Here is a 14,507-nt window from a genome sequence, read left to right on the forward strand (position 1 = left end):
GGACAGCCGAGTCTTCAGCTCGTGCCTGTCCAGGTGTCTCAAAAGTCATCAGGGGCTCTGAAACGCCCGTTATCTCAGGTGGCACAAGTAGATGTCGACACGGATACTGACACCAGTGTCGACGACGATGAGTCAAATTTAATGCCCGTTAAGGCCATTCACTGCATGATTGAGGCAATGAAAGAGGTGTTAAATATTTCTGATTTACATCCAGGTACCACAAAAAAGGGTATTATGTTTGGGGAGAAAAAACTACCTGTAGTTTTTCCCCCGTCAGATGAATTAAATGAAGTGTGTGAAGAAGCGTGGGCTTCCCCTGATAAGAAATTGGTAATTCCTAAGAAGCTACTAATGGCGTTCCCTTTCCCGCCAGAGGATAGGTTACGTTGGGAAACACCCCCGAGGGTGGATAAAGCGCTCACACGTTTGTCTAAAAAGGTGGCACTACCGTCCCAGGATACGGCCGCCCTTAAGGAACCTGCTGATAGAAAGCAGGAAGCGATCCTGAAGTCTGTATATACACACTCAGGCATTATACTCAGACCAGCTATTGCGTCAGCATGGATGTGCAGTGCTGCCGCTGCGTGGTCAGATAAACTGTCAGAAAATATTGACACGTTAGACAGAGACACGATCCTGCTAACAATTGACCATATCAAAGACTCAGTCTTATACATGAGAGATGCACAGAGGGAAATCTGCCGGCTGGCATCTAAAATAAGTGCATTATCTATCTCTGCTAGGAGATGCTTATGGACTCGCCAGTGGACTGGAGATGCAGATTCCAAAAGGCACATGGAAGTCTTGCCTTATAAGGGGGAGGAATTATTTGGGGATGGTCTCTCCGACCTAGTTTCCACAGCAACGTCTGGGAAGTCAGCATTTTTACCCCATGTCCCCTCACAGCCTAAGAAGGCGCCATTTTATCAGGTACAGTCCTTTCGGTCCCAGAAAAACAAGCGGGGAAAAGGAGGGTCTTTTCTGTCAAGAGGCAGAGGCAGGGGAAAGAGGCTGCAGCAAACAGCAGGTTCCCAGGAACAAAAGTCCTCCCCGCTTCCTCTTCCAAGTCCGCCGCATGACGGTGGGGCTTCACAGGCGGAGCCAGGTACGGTGGGGGCCCGCCTCAGGAATTTCAGCGATCAGTGGGCCCGCTCACAGGTGGATCCCTGGATCCTTCAAATAGTATCTCAGGGATACAGGCTGGAATTCGAGGCGACTCCACCCCGCCGTTTCCTAAAATCCGCCTTGCCGATTGCTCCCTCAGACAGGGAGGCGGTGCTAGCAGCGATTCACAAGCTGTATTCCCAGCAGGTGATAATCAAGGTACCCCTACTTCAACAAGGCCGGGGTTACTATTCCACACTATTTGTGGTGCCGAAACCGGACGGTTCGGTGAGACCCATTTTAAATTTGAAATCCTTGAACACATACATAAAAAAATTCAAGTTCAAGATGGAATCGCTCAGGGCGGTTATTGCAAGCCTGGACGAGGGGGATTACATGGTATCCCTGGACATCAAGGATGCTTACCTGCATGTCCCCATTTACAATTCTCACCAGGAGTACCTCAGATTTGTGGTACAGGACTGCCATTACCAATTCCAGACGCTGCCGTTTGGACTCTCCACGGCACCGAGGGTATTTACCAAGGTTATGGCGGAAATGATGATACTCCTTCGAAAAAAGGGAGTTTTAATTATCCCATACTTGGACGATCTCCTAATAAAGGCACGATCCAAGGAACAGTTGTTAGTGGGAGTAGCACTATCTCAGGAAGTGCTGAGCCAGCACGGCTGGATTCTGAATATCCCAAAGTCACAGCTGGTCCCCACGACACGTCTAATGTTCCTGGGAATGATTCTGGACACGGCCCAGAAAAAAGTGTTTCTCCCGGAGGAGAAAGCCAGGGAGTTGTCTTCTCTAGTCAGAGACCTCCTAAAACCAAAACAGGTATCTGTGCATCACTGCACGCGGGTCCTGGGAAAGATGGTAGCTTCTTACGAAGCAATTCCATTCAGCAGGTTCCATGCCAGGATTTTTCAGTGGGACCTGTTGGACAAGTGGTCCGGATCGCATCTTCAGATGCATCGTTTAATAACCCTGTCTCCACGAACCAGGGTGTCTCTTCTGTGGTGGCTGCACAGTGCTCATCTTCTGGAGGGCCGCAGATTCGGCATACAGGACTGGGTCCTGGTGACCACGGATGCCAGCCTACGAGGCTGGGGGGCAGTCACAAAGGGAAGAAATTTCCAAGGACTATGGTCAAGTCAGGAGACTGCCCTTCACATAAATATTCTGGAACTAAGGGCCATTTACAATGCCCTAAGTCAAGCAAAATCCCTGCTCCTACACCAGCCGGTGCTGATCCAGTCAGACATCATCACGGCAGTCGCCCATGTGAATCGACAGGGCGGCACAAGAAGCAGGACGGCGATGGCAGAAGCCACAAAAATTCTCCGATGGGCGGAGAATCATGTACTAGCACTGTCAGCAGTGTTCATCCCGGGAGTGGACAACTGGGAAGCAGACTTTCTCAGCAGGCACGACCTCCACCCGGGAGAGTGGGGACTTCATCCAGAAGTCTTCCAAATGATTGTAAATCAATGGGGTCGTCCACAGGTGGACATGATGGCGTCCCGCCTAAACAAAAAACTAGAGAAGTATTGCGCCAGGTCAAGGGACCCTCAGGCGATAGCTGTGGACGCTCTAGTGACACCGTGGGTGTACCGGTCAGTTTATGTGTTCCCTCCTCTACCTCTCATACCAAAGGTATTGAGAATAATAAGAAAGCGAGGAGTAAACACAATTCTCGTGGTTCCGGATTGGCCGAGAAGAGCGTGGTACCCGGAACTTCAAGAGATGATCTCAGAGGACCCGTGGTCTCTGCCGCTCAGACAGGACCTGCTGCAGCAGGGCCCCTGTCTGTTCCAAGACTTACCGCTGCTGCGTTTGACGGCATGGCGGTTGAACGCCGGATCCTGAAGGAAAAGGGCATTCCGGAGGAAGTCATTCCTACGCTTATTAAAGCCAGGAAAGATGTTACGGCAAAGCATTATCACCGCATATGGCGGAAATATGTTGCATGGTGCGAGGCCAAAAAGGCCCCAACAGAGGAATTTCAACTAGGTCGATTTCTGCATTTCCTGCAAGCAGGAGTGAATATGGGCCTAAAACTGGGCTCCATTAAGGTACAGATCTCGGCTCTGTCGATTTTCTTTCAAAAAGAACTAGCTTCAGTACCTGAAGTTCAGACATTTGTGAAAGGAGTGCTGCATATTCAGCCCCCATTTGTGCCTCCTGTGGCACCTTGGGATCTCAACGTGATGTTGAGTTTCTTAAAATCACATTGGTTTGAGCCACTAAAAACCGTGGATCTGAAATATCTCACGTGGAAAGTGGTCATGTTATTGGCCTTGGCTTCAGCCAGGCGAGTGTCAGAGTTGGCGGCTTTATCATGTAAAAGCCCTTATCTGATTTTCCATATGGATAGGGCAGAATTGAGGACTCGTCCCCAGTTTCTCCCTAAGGTGGTGTCAGCGTTTCACCTGAACCAGCCTATTGTGGTGCCTGCGGCTACTAAGGATTTGGAGGACTCCAAGTTGCTAGACGTTGTCAGGGCCCTGAAAATATGTTTCCAGGACGGCTGGAGTCAGAAAATCTGACTCGCTGTTTATCCTGTATGCACCCAACAAGCTGGGTGCTCCTGCTTCTAAGCAGACTATTGCTCGTTGGATTTGTAGTACAATTCAGCTTGCACATACTGTGGCAGGCCTGCCACAGCCAAAATCTGTCAATGCCCATTCCACAAGGAAGGTGGGCTCATCTTGGGCGGCTGCCCGAGGGGTCTCGGCTTTACAACTTTGCCGAGCAGCTACTTGGTCAGGGGCAAACACGTTTGCAAAATTCTACAAATTTGATACCCTGGCTGAGGAGGACCTGGAGTTCTCTCATTCGGTGCTGCAGAGTCATCCGCACTCTCCCGCCCGTTTGGGAGCTTTGGTATAATCCCCATGGTCCTTACGGAGTTCCCAGCATCCACTAGGACGTTAGAGAAAATAAGAATTTACTCACCGGTAATTCTGTTTCTCGTAGTCCGTAGTGGATGCTGGGCGCCCATCCCAAGTGCGGTTTATCTGCAATACTTGTACATAGTTATTGTTAACTAAATCGGGTTATTGTTGAGCCATCTGTTGAGAGGCTCTATTGTTTCATACTGTTAACTGTGTTTCATATCACGAGTTGTACGGTGTGATTGGTGTGGCTGGTATGAGTCTTACCCGGGATTCAAAATCCTTCCTTATTGTGTACGCTCGTCCGGGCACAGTACCTAACTGAGGCTTGGAGGAGGGTCATAGTGGGAGGAGCCAGTGCACACCAGGTAGTCTAAGATCTTTCTAGAGTGCCCAGCCTCCTTCGGAGCCCGCTATTCCCCATGGTCCTTACGGAGTTCCCAGCATCCACTACGGACTACGAGAAACAGAATTACCGGTGAGTAAATTCTTATTTCTCTATCGTCCTAGTGGATGCTGGGGTTCCTGAAAGGACCATGGGGAATAGCGGCTCCGCAGGAGACAGGGCACAAAAAGTAAAGCTTTAGGATCAGGTGGTGTGCACTGGCTCCTCCCCCTATGACCCTCCTCCAAGCCAGTTAGATTTTTGTGCCCGGCCGAGAAGGGTGCAATCTAGGTGGCTCTCCTAAAGAGCTGCTTAGGAAAGTTTAGCTTAGGTTTTTTATTTTACAGTGAGTCCTGCTGGCAACAGGATCACTGCAACGAGGGACTTAGGGGAGAAGAAGTGAACTCACCTGCGTGCAGGATGGATTGGCTTCTTGGCTACTGGACATCAGCTCCAGAGGGACGATCACAGGTACAGCCTGGATGGTCACCGGAGCCTTGCCGCCGGCCCCCTTGCAGATGCTGAAGTAAGAAGAGGTCCAGAATCGGCGGCAGAAGACTCCTCAGTCTTCTAAAGGTAGCGCACAGCACTGCAGCTGTGCGCCATTTTCCTCTCAGCACACTTCACACGGCAGTCACTGAGGGTGCAGGGCGCTGGGAGGGGGGCGCCCTGGGAGGCAAATGAATACCTATTTTGGCTAAAAATACCTCACATATAGCCTCCGGAGGCTATATGGAGATATTTAACCCCTGCCAGAATCCGTTAAGAGCGGGAGACGAGGCCGCCGAAAAAGGGGCGGGGCCTATCTCCTCAGCACACAGCGCCATTTTCCCTCACAGAAAGGCTGGAGGGAAGGCTCCCAGGCTCTCCCCTGCACTGCACTACAGAAACAGGGTTAAAACAGAGAGGGGGGGCACTAATTTGGCGATATGCTTATATATATATTAAGATGCTATAAGGGAAAACACTTATATAAGGTTGTCCCTATATAATTATAGCGTTTTTGGTGTGTGCTGGCAAACTCTCCCTCTGTCTCTCCAAAGGGCTAGTGGGTCCTGTCCTCTATCAGAGCATTCCCTGTGTGTGTGCTGTGTGTCGGTACGTGTGTGTCGACAGGTAGGAGGACGATGTTGGTGAGGAGGCGGAGCAATTGCCTGTAATGGTGATGTCACTCTCTAGGGAGTCGACACCGGAATGGATGGCTTATTTAGGAAATTACGTGATAATGTCAACACGCTGCAAGGTCGGTTGACGACATGAGACGGCCGACAAACAATTAGTACGGTCCAGACGTCTCAAAAACACCGTCAAGGGTTTTAAAACGCCCGTTTACTTTAGTCGGTCGACACAGACACAGACAGGGACACTGAATCCAGTGTCGACGGTGAATAAACAAACGTATTCCTTATTAGGGCCACACGTTAAAGGCAATGAAGGAGGTGTTACGTATTTCTGATACTACAAGTACCACAAAAGAGGGTATTATGTGGGATGTGAAAAAACTACCATAGTTTTTCCTGAATCAGATAAATTAAATAAAGTGTGTGATGATGCGTGGGTTCCCCCCGATAGAAAATTATGGGCGGTATACCCTTTCCCGCCAGAAGTTAGGGCGCGTTGGGAAACACCCTTTAAGGTGGATAAGGCGCTCACACGCTTATCAAAACAAGTGGCGGTACCGTCTATAGATAGGGCCGTCCTCAAGGACCAGCTGACAAGGCTGGAAAATATAATAAAAAGTATATACACACATACTGGTGTTATACTGCGGCCAGCGATCGCCTCAGCCTGGATGTGCAGAGCTAGGGTGGCTTGGTCGGATTCCCTGACTAAAAATATTGATACCCTTGACAGGGACAGTATTTTATTGACTATAGAGCATTTCTATATATGCGAGATGCACAGAGGGATATTTGCACTCTGGCATCATGAATAAACGCGATGTCCATAACTGCCAGAAGATGTTATGGACACGACAGTGGTCAGGTGATGCAGATTCCAAACGGCACAGTATGGCCGTATACAGGAAGAGGACTTGTTTGGGGTCGGTCCATCGGACCTGGTGGTCACGGCAACTGCTGGAAAATCCACCGTTTTTTACCCTAAGTCACATCTCTGCAGAAAAAGACACCGTCTTTTCGGCCTCAGTCCTCTCGTCCCTATAAGATCATATCTGCCCAGGGATAGAGGAAAGGGAAGAAGACTGCAGCAGGCAGCCCATTCCCAGGAACAGAAGCGTTCCACCGCGTCTGACAAGTTCTCAGCATGGCGCTGAGACCGTACAGGACCCCTGGATCCTACAAGTAGTATCCCGGGGGTACAGATGGGAATGTCGAGACGTTTCCCCTTCGCAGGCTCCTGAAGTCTGCTTTACCAAGTCTCCCTCCGACAAGGAGGTAGTATGGGAAAAAATTCACAAGCTGTATTCCCAGCAGGTGATAATTAAATTACCCCTCCTACTACAGAAAAGGGGTATTATTCCACACTATATTGTGGTACTGAAGCCAGAAGGCTAGGTGAGACTTATTCTAAAAATTTGTTTTTGAACACTTACAAAGGTTCAAATTAAGATGAAGTCACTCAGAGCAGTGATAACGAACCAGGAATAAGGGGACTATATAGTGTCCCGGGACATCAGGGATGCTTACCTCTATGTCCCAAATTTGCCCTTCTCACTAAGGGTACCTCAGGTTCGTGGTGCAGAACTGTCACTATCAGTTTCAGACGCTGCCGTTTGGATTGTCCACGGCACCCTGGGGTCTTTACCAAGGTAATGGCCGAATTGATGATTCTTCTTCGAAGAAAAGGCGTCTTAATTATCCCTTACTTGGACGATCTCCTGATAGGGGCATAGTCCAGGGAACAGTTGGAGGTCGGAGTAGCACTATCTCGGATACTGCTACAATCAGCACGGGTGGATTCTAAATATTCCAAAATCGCAGCTGATCCCGACGACACGTCTGCTGTGCCTAGGGATGATTCTGGACACAGTCCAGAAAAAGGTGTTTCTCCCGGAAGAGAAAGCCAGGGAGTTATCCGAGCAAGTCAGGAACCTCCTAAAAACAGTGCATCATTGCACAAGGGTCCTGGTAAAAATGGTGGCTTCCTACGAAGCAATTCCATTCGGCAGATTTCACGTAAGAACTTTTCAGTGGGATCTGCTGGACAAATGGTCCGGATCGCATCTTCAGATGCATCAGCGGATAACCCAATATCCAAGGACAAGGGTGTCTCTCCTGTGGTGGTTATAGAGTGCTCATCTTCTAGAGGGCAGCAGATTCGGCATTCAGGATTGGATGCTGGTAACCACGGAGCCCAGCCTGAGAGGCTGGGGAGCAGTCACACAAGGAAAAAATTTCCAGGGAGTGTGATCAAGTATGGAGACTTTTCTCCACATAAATATACTGGAGCTAAGGGTAAATTTATAATGCTCTAAGCTTAGCAAGACCTCTGCTTCAAGGTCAGCCGGTATTGATCCAGTGGGAAAAACATCACGGCAGTCGCCCACGTAAACAGACAGGGCGACACAAGAAGCAGGAGGGCAATGGCAGAAACTGCAAGGACTTTTCGCTGGGCGGAAAATCATGTGATAACACTGTCAGCAGTTTTTCATCCCGGGAATGGAAACTGGGAAGCAGACTTCCTCAGCACGACCTCCACCCGGGAGAGTGGAAACTTCATTGAGAAGTTTTTTTCCACATGATTGTAAACCGTTGGGAAATACCAAAGGTGGACATGATGGCGTCCCGTCTGAACAAAAAACGGGACAGGTATTGCGCCAGGTCAAGAGACCCTCAGGCAATAGATGTGGACGTTCTGGTAACACCGTGGGTGTACCAGTCGGTGTATGTGTTCCCTCCTCTGCTTCTCATACCTAAGGTGCTGAGAATTATAAGACGTAGAGGAGTAAGAACTATACTCATGGCTCCGGATTGGCCAAGAAGGACTTGGTACCCGGAACTTCAAGAGATGCTTACAGAGGTCTTATGGCCTCTGCCGCTAAGAAGGGACTTGCTTCAGCAAGTACCATGTCTGTTCCAAGACTTACCGCAGCTGCGTTTGTCGGCATGGCGATGGAAAGCCGGATCCTAAGGGAAAAAAGGCATTCCGGAAGAGGTCATTCCTACCCTGGTCAAAGCCAGAAAGGAGGTGACCGCACAACATTATCACCACGTGTGGCGAAAATATGTTGCGTGTTGTGAGGCCAGGAAGGCCCCACAAAGAAATTTCAACTCGGTCGTTTCCTGCATTTCCTGCAAACAGGAGTGTCTATGGGCCTCAAATTGGGGTCCATTAAGGTTCAAATTCGGCCCTGTAAATTTTCTTCCAGAAAGAATTGGCTTCAGTTCCTGAAGTCCAGAAGTTTGTCAAGGGAGTATTGCATATACAAACCCCTTTTTTGTGCCTCCAGTGGCACTGTGGGATCTCAACGTAGTTCTGGGATTCCTCAAATCACATTGGTTTAAAACCAGTCAAATATGTGGATTTGAAGCATCTCACATAAAAAGTGACCATGCTCTTGGCCCTGGCCTGGACCAGGCGAGTGTCAAATTGGTGGTTTTTTCTTAAAAAAAGCCCATATCTGTTTGTCCATTCGGACAGGGCAGAGCTGCGGACTCGTCCCCAGTTCTCTCCCTAAGGTGGTGTCAGTGTTTCACCTGAACCAGCTTATTGTGGTGCCTTGCACCTACTAGGGACTTGGAGGACTCCAAGTTGCTAGGAGTTGTCAGGGCCCTGAAAATATGTTCCAGGACAGCTGGAGTCAGAAAATCTGACTCGCTGTTTATACTGTATGCACCCAACAAGTTGGGTGCGCCTGCTTCTAAGCAGGCGATTGCTCGTTGGATTTGTAACACAATTCAACTTGCACATTCTGAGGCAGGCCTGCCACAGTCTAAATCGGTTAAGGCCCATTCCACAAGGAAGGTGGGCTCATCTTGGGCGGCTGCCCGAGAGGTCTCGGCATTACAACTCTGCCGAGCAGCTACGTGGTCAGGGGAGAACACGTTTGTAAAATTCTACAAATTTGATATCCTGGCAAAAGAGGACCTGGAGTTCTCTCATTCGGTGCTGCAGAGTCATCCGCACTCTCCCGCCCGTTTGGGAGCTTTGGTATAATCCCCATGGTCCTTTCAGGAACCCCAGCATCCACTAGGACGATAGAGAAAATAAGAATTTACTTACCGATAATTCTATTTCTCGGAGTCCGTAGTGGATGCTGGGCGCCCATCCCAAGTGCGGATTATCTGCAATACTTGTACATAGTTACAAAAATCGGGTTATTATTGTTGTGAGCCATCTTTTCAGAGGCTCCGCTGTTATCATACTGTTAACTGGGTTTAGATCACAAGTTGTACGGTGTGATTGGTGTGGCTGGTATGAGTCTTACCCGGGATTCATAATTCCTCCCTTATTGTGTACGCTCGTCCGGGCACAGTACCTAACTGGCTTGGAGGAGGGTCATAGGGGGAGGAGCCAGTGCACACCACCTGATCCTAAAGCTTTACTTTTTGTGCCCTGTCTCCTGCGGAGCCGCTATTCCCCATGGTCCTTTCAGGAACCCCAGCATCCACTACGGACTCCGAGAAATAGAATTATCGGTAAGTAAATTCTTATTTTTAAAGTAGGCTTCTCCCCCTCTATACACAACTGTATGGAACAGCAAGTGCCTGTGGGACCAGGGTAATATTACCTTAGGCTATTTGGTAGCGATTCACGGCTGATACTAATGGGTGCCCACACAAAGCGATTCAAGTGTTTCTCTGTTTGAGTGTGTATGCCACGGGAGAACACCTTTCTGCTCGCAGCCTACTGAGGTTATGAGCAGAACTGTGCGAAAAGGTCTGGTTATGGCGCCCAAAAGGTAGTTTTGATGCTCTAACCAGGGCTTTAGATGGGTTTAGCTGCTATATGCAATAAGTGCAATAACAAATGGGTGCCCGGAACAATTGAATTGCTCTGTCGGGGGCCCATTAATTATTGTGCGGCTGAAAAAAAATTAAATTCCCCCCTACTGTGAAATGTTCCAGGGAACAGTGTTCCTGCAGACCTTTCATGTCTAAAAGAAAATAAGTGTTTTATACATTGCCATATCTGGACATTTAATATTCATTCTACATGAGATGTATTTTATGACATGTATTATCTTTACAGCTACAGTATATTTCTGAATGGAGGATTATGTGGTCCTGCAAAGACAAACCATTAAAGTTGGCTATACAAACTGCAATATTTCATAATTTGTGGCCACAGTACTACATAATGAGACTCACAATCTATAGAATCATTAACTGGTATGTTGGGAAATGCAGTGTGAAGTTGGGCATTGTTGGCTTGTGTGCAGTTATATTTTTCACTGAACTAACATGCCGCAGTGAGTCCAATAGTGATCCAGCTGCTATTCCCAAAAGCCAAATGGCTTTAATTCCTTCAATTTAGTAACCCTTGTGTGTTTTGTTACTTTGAACTGTAGGCTTAACCAGTGTTGTATGGACACCGTTGGAGATGAACATAATTCTTCTAAGTCTTTGTTTGAATTTATTTTAGGCCCTGTGTCCTTACAGTAAAATGGTTAGTGGACAGCTTTTCAAAGGGGGTCTTGCAGTCTGAGGAGACATATATTCATTCTTCTTATAAGCCGGCTGAGATCAAAGCACCTATTCCCGATGCCTCTGTTCGCAAGGCAAGCAGCACCAGTAAGGCACCACAAACGCCAACCAACGACACTCGAAACCAGAAAGCTGATGAAGATCTCCTATCCCAATATACAGAAAACGATTCCACCTTGGGTAAGATTTGCTATCAGTGCATATGACACCCCAGAAAAATACATTGAAAGCCTTTTAGTGCCAAAATGTAACACATTTTTTTTCTCATACATCCTAGAGGATGCTGGGGATGCTTCAAGAACCATGGGGTATAGACTGGATCCGCAGGAGACATGGGCACACTATAAGACTTTGAATGGGTGTGAACTGGCTCCTCCCTCTATGCCCCTCCTCCAGACTCCAGTTAGATTCTGTGCCCAGTGAGACTGGATGCACACTGAGGCGCTCTCCAGAGTTTCTCAGGAAAATACTTTATTAGGTTTGTTATTTTCAGGGAGACCTGCTGGTTACAGGCTCCCTGCATCGTGGGACTGAGGGGAGAGAAGCAGACCTACTTCTTAAGAGTTCAAGGGCTCTGCTTCTTAGGCACCATTAGCTCCAGAGGGTTCGATCACTTGGTACGCCTAGCTGCTTGTTCCCGGAGCCGCGCCGTCACCCCCCTCACAGAGCCAGAAGATTGAAGCCGGGTGAGTATGAGAAGAACAGAAGACAGTGACGGCAGAAGACGCGTCTGAGGTACCGCGCTGCGCGCCAAGCTCCCACACAGATCACGGCACTGCAGGGCGCAGGGGGGGTGCCCTGGGCAGCATGGGGGGACCTCAGACTGCACTGGTATGGAAGTTAACAGTGCCTAGGCACTAGTTAAGGGACCCCCGCCAGTATAAAGATTTTGAGCTGGACGGAAGCGCGACATGTAGTGGGCGGGGCTTAGCCCGCACAGCTCTGGCCAGCGCCATTTTTTCTCTTCACAGAAGGCTGCAGAGATGCTGGCCCTGACCTCCACACTGTGCAAGTAACAGGGTGCAAAACGGGGGGGGTGTTGAAAATTTGGTGATTTATTTTATATAAAAAAAAGCGCTAGCAGGTCTGGGCAGTCTTATTACTGGCCTCAGTACCAGGATAGGCGCAAGGTGTGAGCTGGCAGAACTCTCTCTGGCAGGCTTTAGCGTGGGTCTGTCTCCTATAGCCCCAGTGTGGTTGTGTCGGTACGTGTGTGTGTGTCGACATGTCTGAGGCTGAATGCTCTTCCCAGGAGAAGGCTGGAGTGGGGACAGACAATTCTGTGAGAGTGGCAGTGTCGGCACTGCCGACAGATGATTGGGTGACTATGTTAAGTGTTTTAAACGCAAATGTGACTAAGTTAGCTAAGAGATTTGATAAATCTGAGTCTAAGAACCAGACATGGAGGATGCTTTGTCACAGGTTCAGGCTCCTTCGGGTCACAGAAACGGCCATTTACCCAGATAGCCGATACCGGCACGGACTCTGATTCCAGTGTCGACTATAGTGATGCCAGATTACATCCAAAACTGGCTAAGAGTATTCAGTACATGATTGTGGCAATAAAATATGTTTTACATCTCACTGAGGACCCCACTGTTCCTGATACTAGGGTCTGTATGTATAAAGGAAAGAAACCTGAGGTAACGTTTCCTCCCTCTCATGAGCTGAATGCACTTTTTGAAAAAGCTTGGGAAAATCCTGACAAAAGGATTCATGTTCCCAAAAGAATTCCAGTGGCATATCTGTTCCCTTCTGGGACAGGGAAAGGTGGGAGTCAATCCCCACGGTAGACAAGGCTTTGTCGCGTCTATCCAAAAAAGTGGCGCTCCCGTCCCCTGACACGGCAGCCCTAAAGGATCCTGCGGATCGTAAGCAGGAAAATACACTGAAATCTATTTGTCACTACGGGGTCGCTACTCAGGCCTGCCGTTGCTGCGGCATGGATGAGTAGCGCTATTGAACGGTGGGCAGATTACTTATCATCTGGGGTAGATTCCCTAGACAGAGAGAGTGTGCTTTTGACTCTGGGTCACATCAGGGACGCTGTAGCATATTTAAAAGAAGCTGTAAGGGATATTGGCCTTTTGGGATCAAGGGCCAATGCCATGGTGGTCTCGGCTAGGAGAGCGTTGTGGATTCATCAATGGAATGCTGACGCTGACTCTAAGAAGGCGATGGAGTCGTTACCGTTTAACGGTAGGGTCTTGTTTGGCGAAGGCCTCACTGACCTGGTGTCTACGGCTACCGCGGGGTAAGTCATCATTTTTACCTTATGTTCCAGCACAACAGAAGAAAATGCCCCACTATCAGATGCAGTCCTTTCGGCCCAATAAATTCAAAAAAAGACTAGGGTTCTCCTTCCTTGCTGCGAGAGGAAGAGGAAGGGGAAAGAGGTCGCAGGCGGCGGCAAGTTCCCAAGAGCAGAAGTCCTCTCCGGCTTCTACCAAATCCACCGCATGACGCTGGGGCTCCGTTGCGGGAGTCCACACCAGTGGGGGCACGTCTCAAACTCTTCAGTCAGGTCTGGGTGCACTCGGACCTGGATCCTTGGATAGTAGACTTAGTAACCCAGGGGTATAAGTTGGAGTTTCAAGACGTGCCCCCTCACCGATTTTTCAAATCGGCCTTGCCATCTTCTATTCCAGAAAGGGAGCTAGTAAGCGCTGCAATACTAAAGTTGTGTCAAAATCAAGTGATTGTCACGGTGCCCCCGTCTCAACAGGGGGAAGGGTTTTATTCGAGCCTGTTCGTCGTCCCGAAGCCAGATGGCTCAGTCAGACCGATTCTAAACCTAAAATCCCTCAATGTCTTTCTGAAAAGATTCAAGTTCAAGATGGAGTCTCTACGAGCAGTGATCTCCAGTCTGGAGGAGGGGGATTTTATGGTGTCGGTCGACATAAAAGATGCCTACTTACATGTCCCCATATATCCTCCACATCAGGCTTTGCTGTGCAGGATTGTCATTACCAATTTCAGACGTTGCCGTTTGGTCTGTCCACGGCTCCGAGGATTTTCACCAAGGTAATGGCGGAGATGATGGTTCTGCTGCGCAAGCAGGGAATCACAATTATCCCGTACTTGGACGATCTCCTCATAAAGGCGAGGTCCAAGGAGCAATTGTTGAAGAATGTTGCAGGGTGTTTCAGTGGAACCTGCTGGACCAGTGGTCCGGGTCTCACCTGGACATGCACCGGAAAATAATTCTATCTCCCAGGACCAGAATTTCCCTTCTGTGGTGGCTGCACAGTTCTCACCTTCTGGAGGGACGCAGGTTCGGGATTCAGGATTGGATCCTGGTGACCACGGATGCAAGCCTTCGAGCTGGGGAGCAGTCACACAGAAACTTTCAGGAAAAGTGGTCAAGCCAGGAAGCTTGTCTACACATAAACATTCTGGAATTAAGAGCCATCTACAACGGCATACTGCAAGCAGAACATCTTCTTCAAGGTAGGCCGGTCTTGATTCAGTCAGATAACGTGACAGCGGTGGCGTACATAAACC

At 48.9% G+C, this 14,507-nt stretch overlaps 1 protein-coding gene across 1 annotated transcript in view; it reads left to right on the plus strand.

The window, feature by feature from the left end:
• The window catches only part of TOPBP1 (DNA topoisomerase II binding protein 1), a 238,014-nt gene that overhangs the window by 43,409 nt on the left and 180,098 nt on the right, over nt 1-14,507 (plus strand). The window contains exon 10 of the mRNA XM_063922375.1: nt 10,942-11,183. Within this exon, the coding sequence (XP_063778445.1) occupies nt 10,942-11,183 (242 nt within the window). The remainder of the gene's footprint in view (nt 1-10,941; nt 11,184-14,507) is intronic.

This window comes from Pseudophryne corroboree, chromosome 5, assembly GCF_028390025.1.
Source record: "Pseudophryne corroboree isolate aPseCor3 chromosome 5, aPseCor3.hap2, whole genome shotgun sequence".
NCBI classification, from domain to species: domain Eukaryota; kingdom Metazoa; phylum Chordata; class Amphibia; order Anura; family Myobatrachidae; genus Pseudophryne; species Pseudophryne corroboree.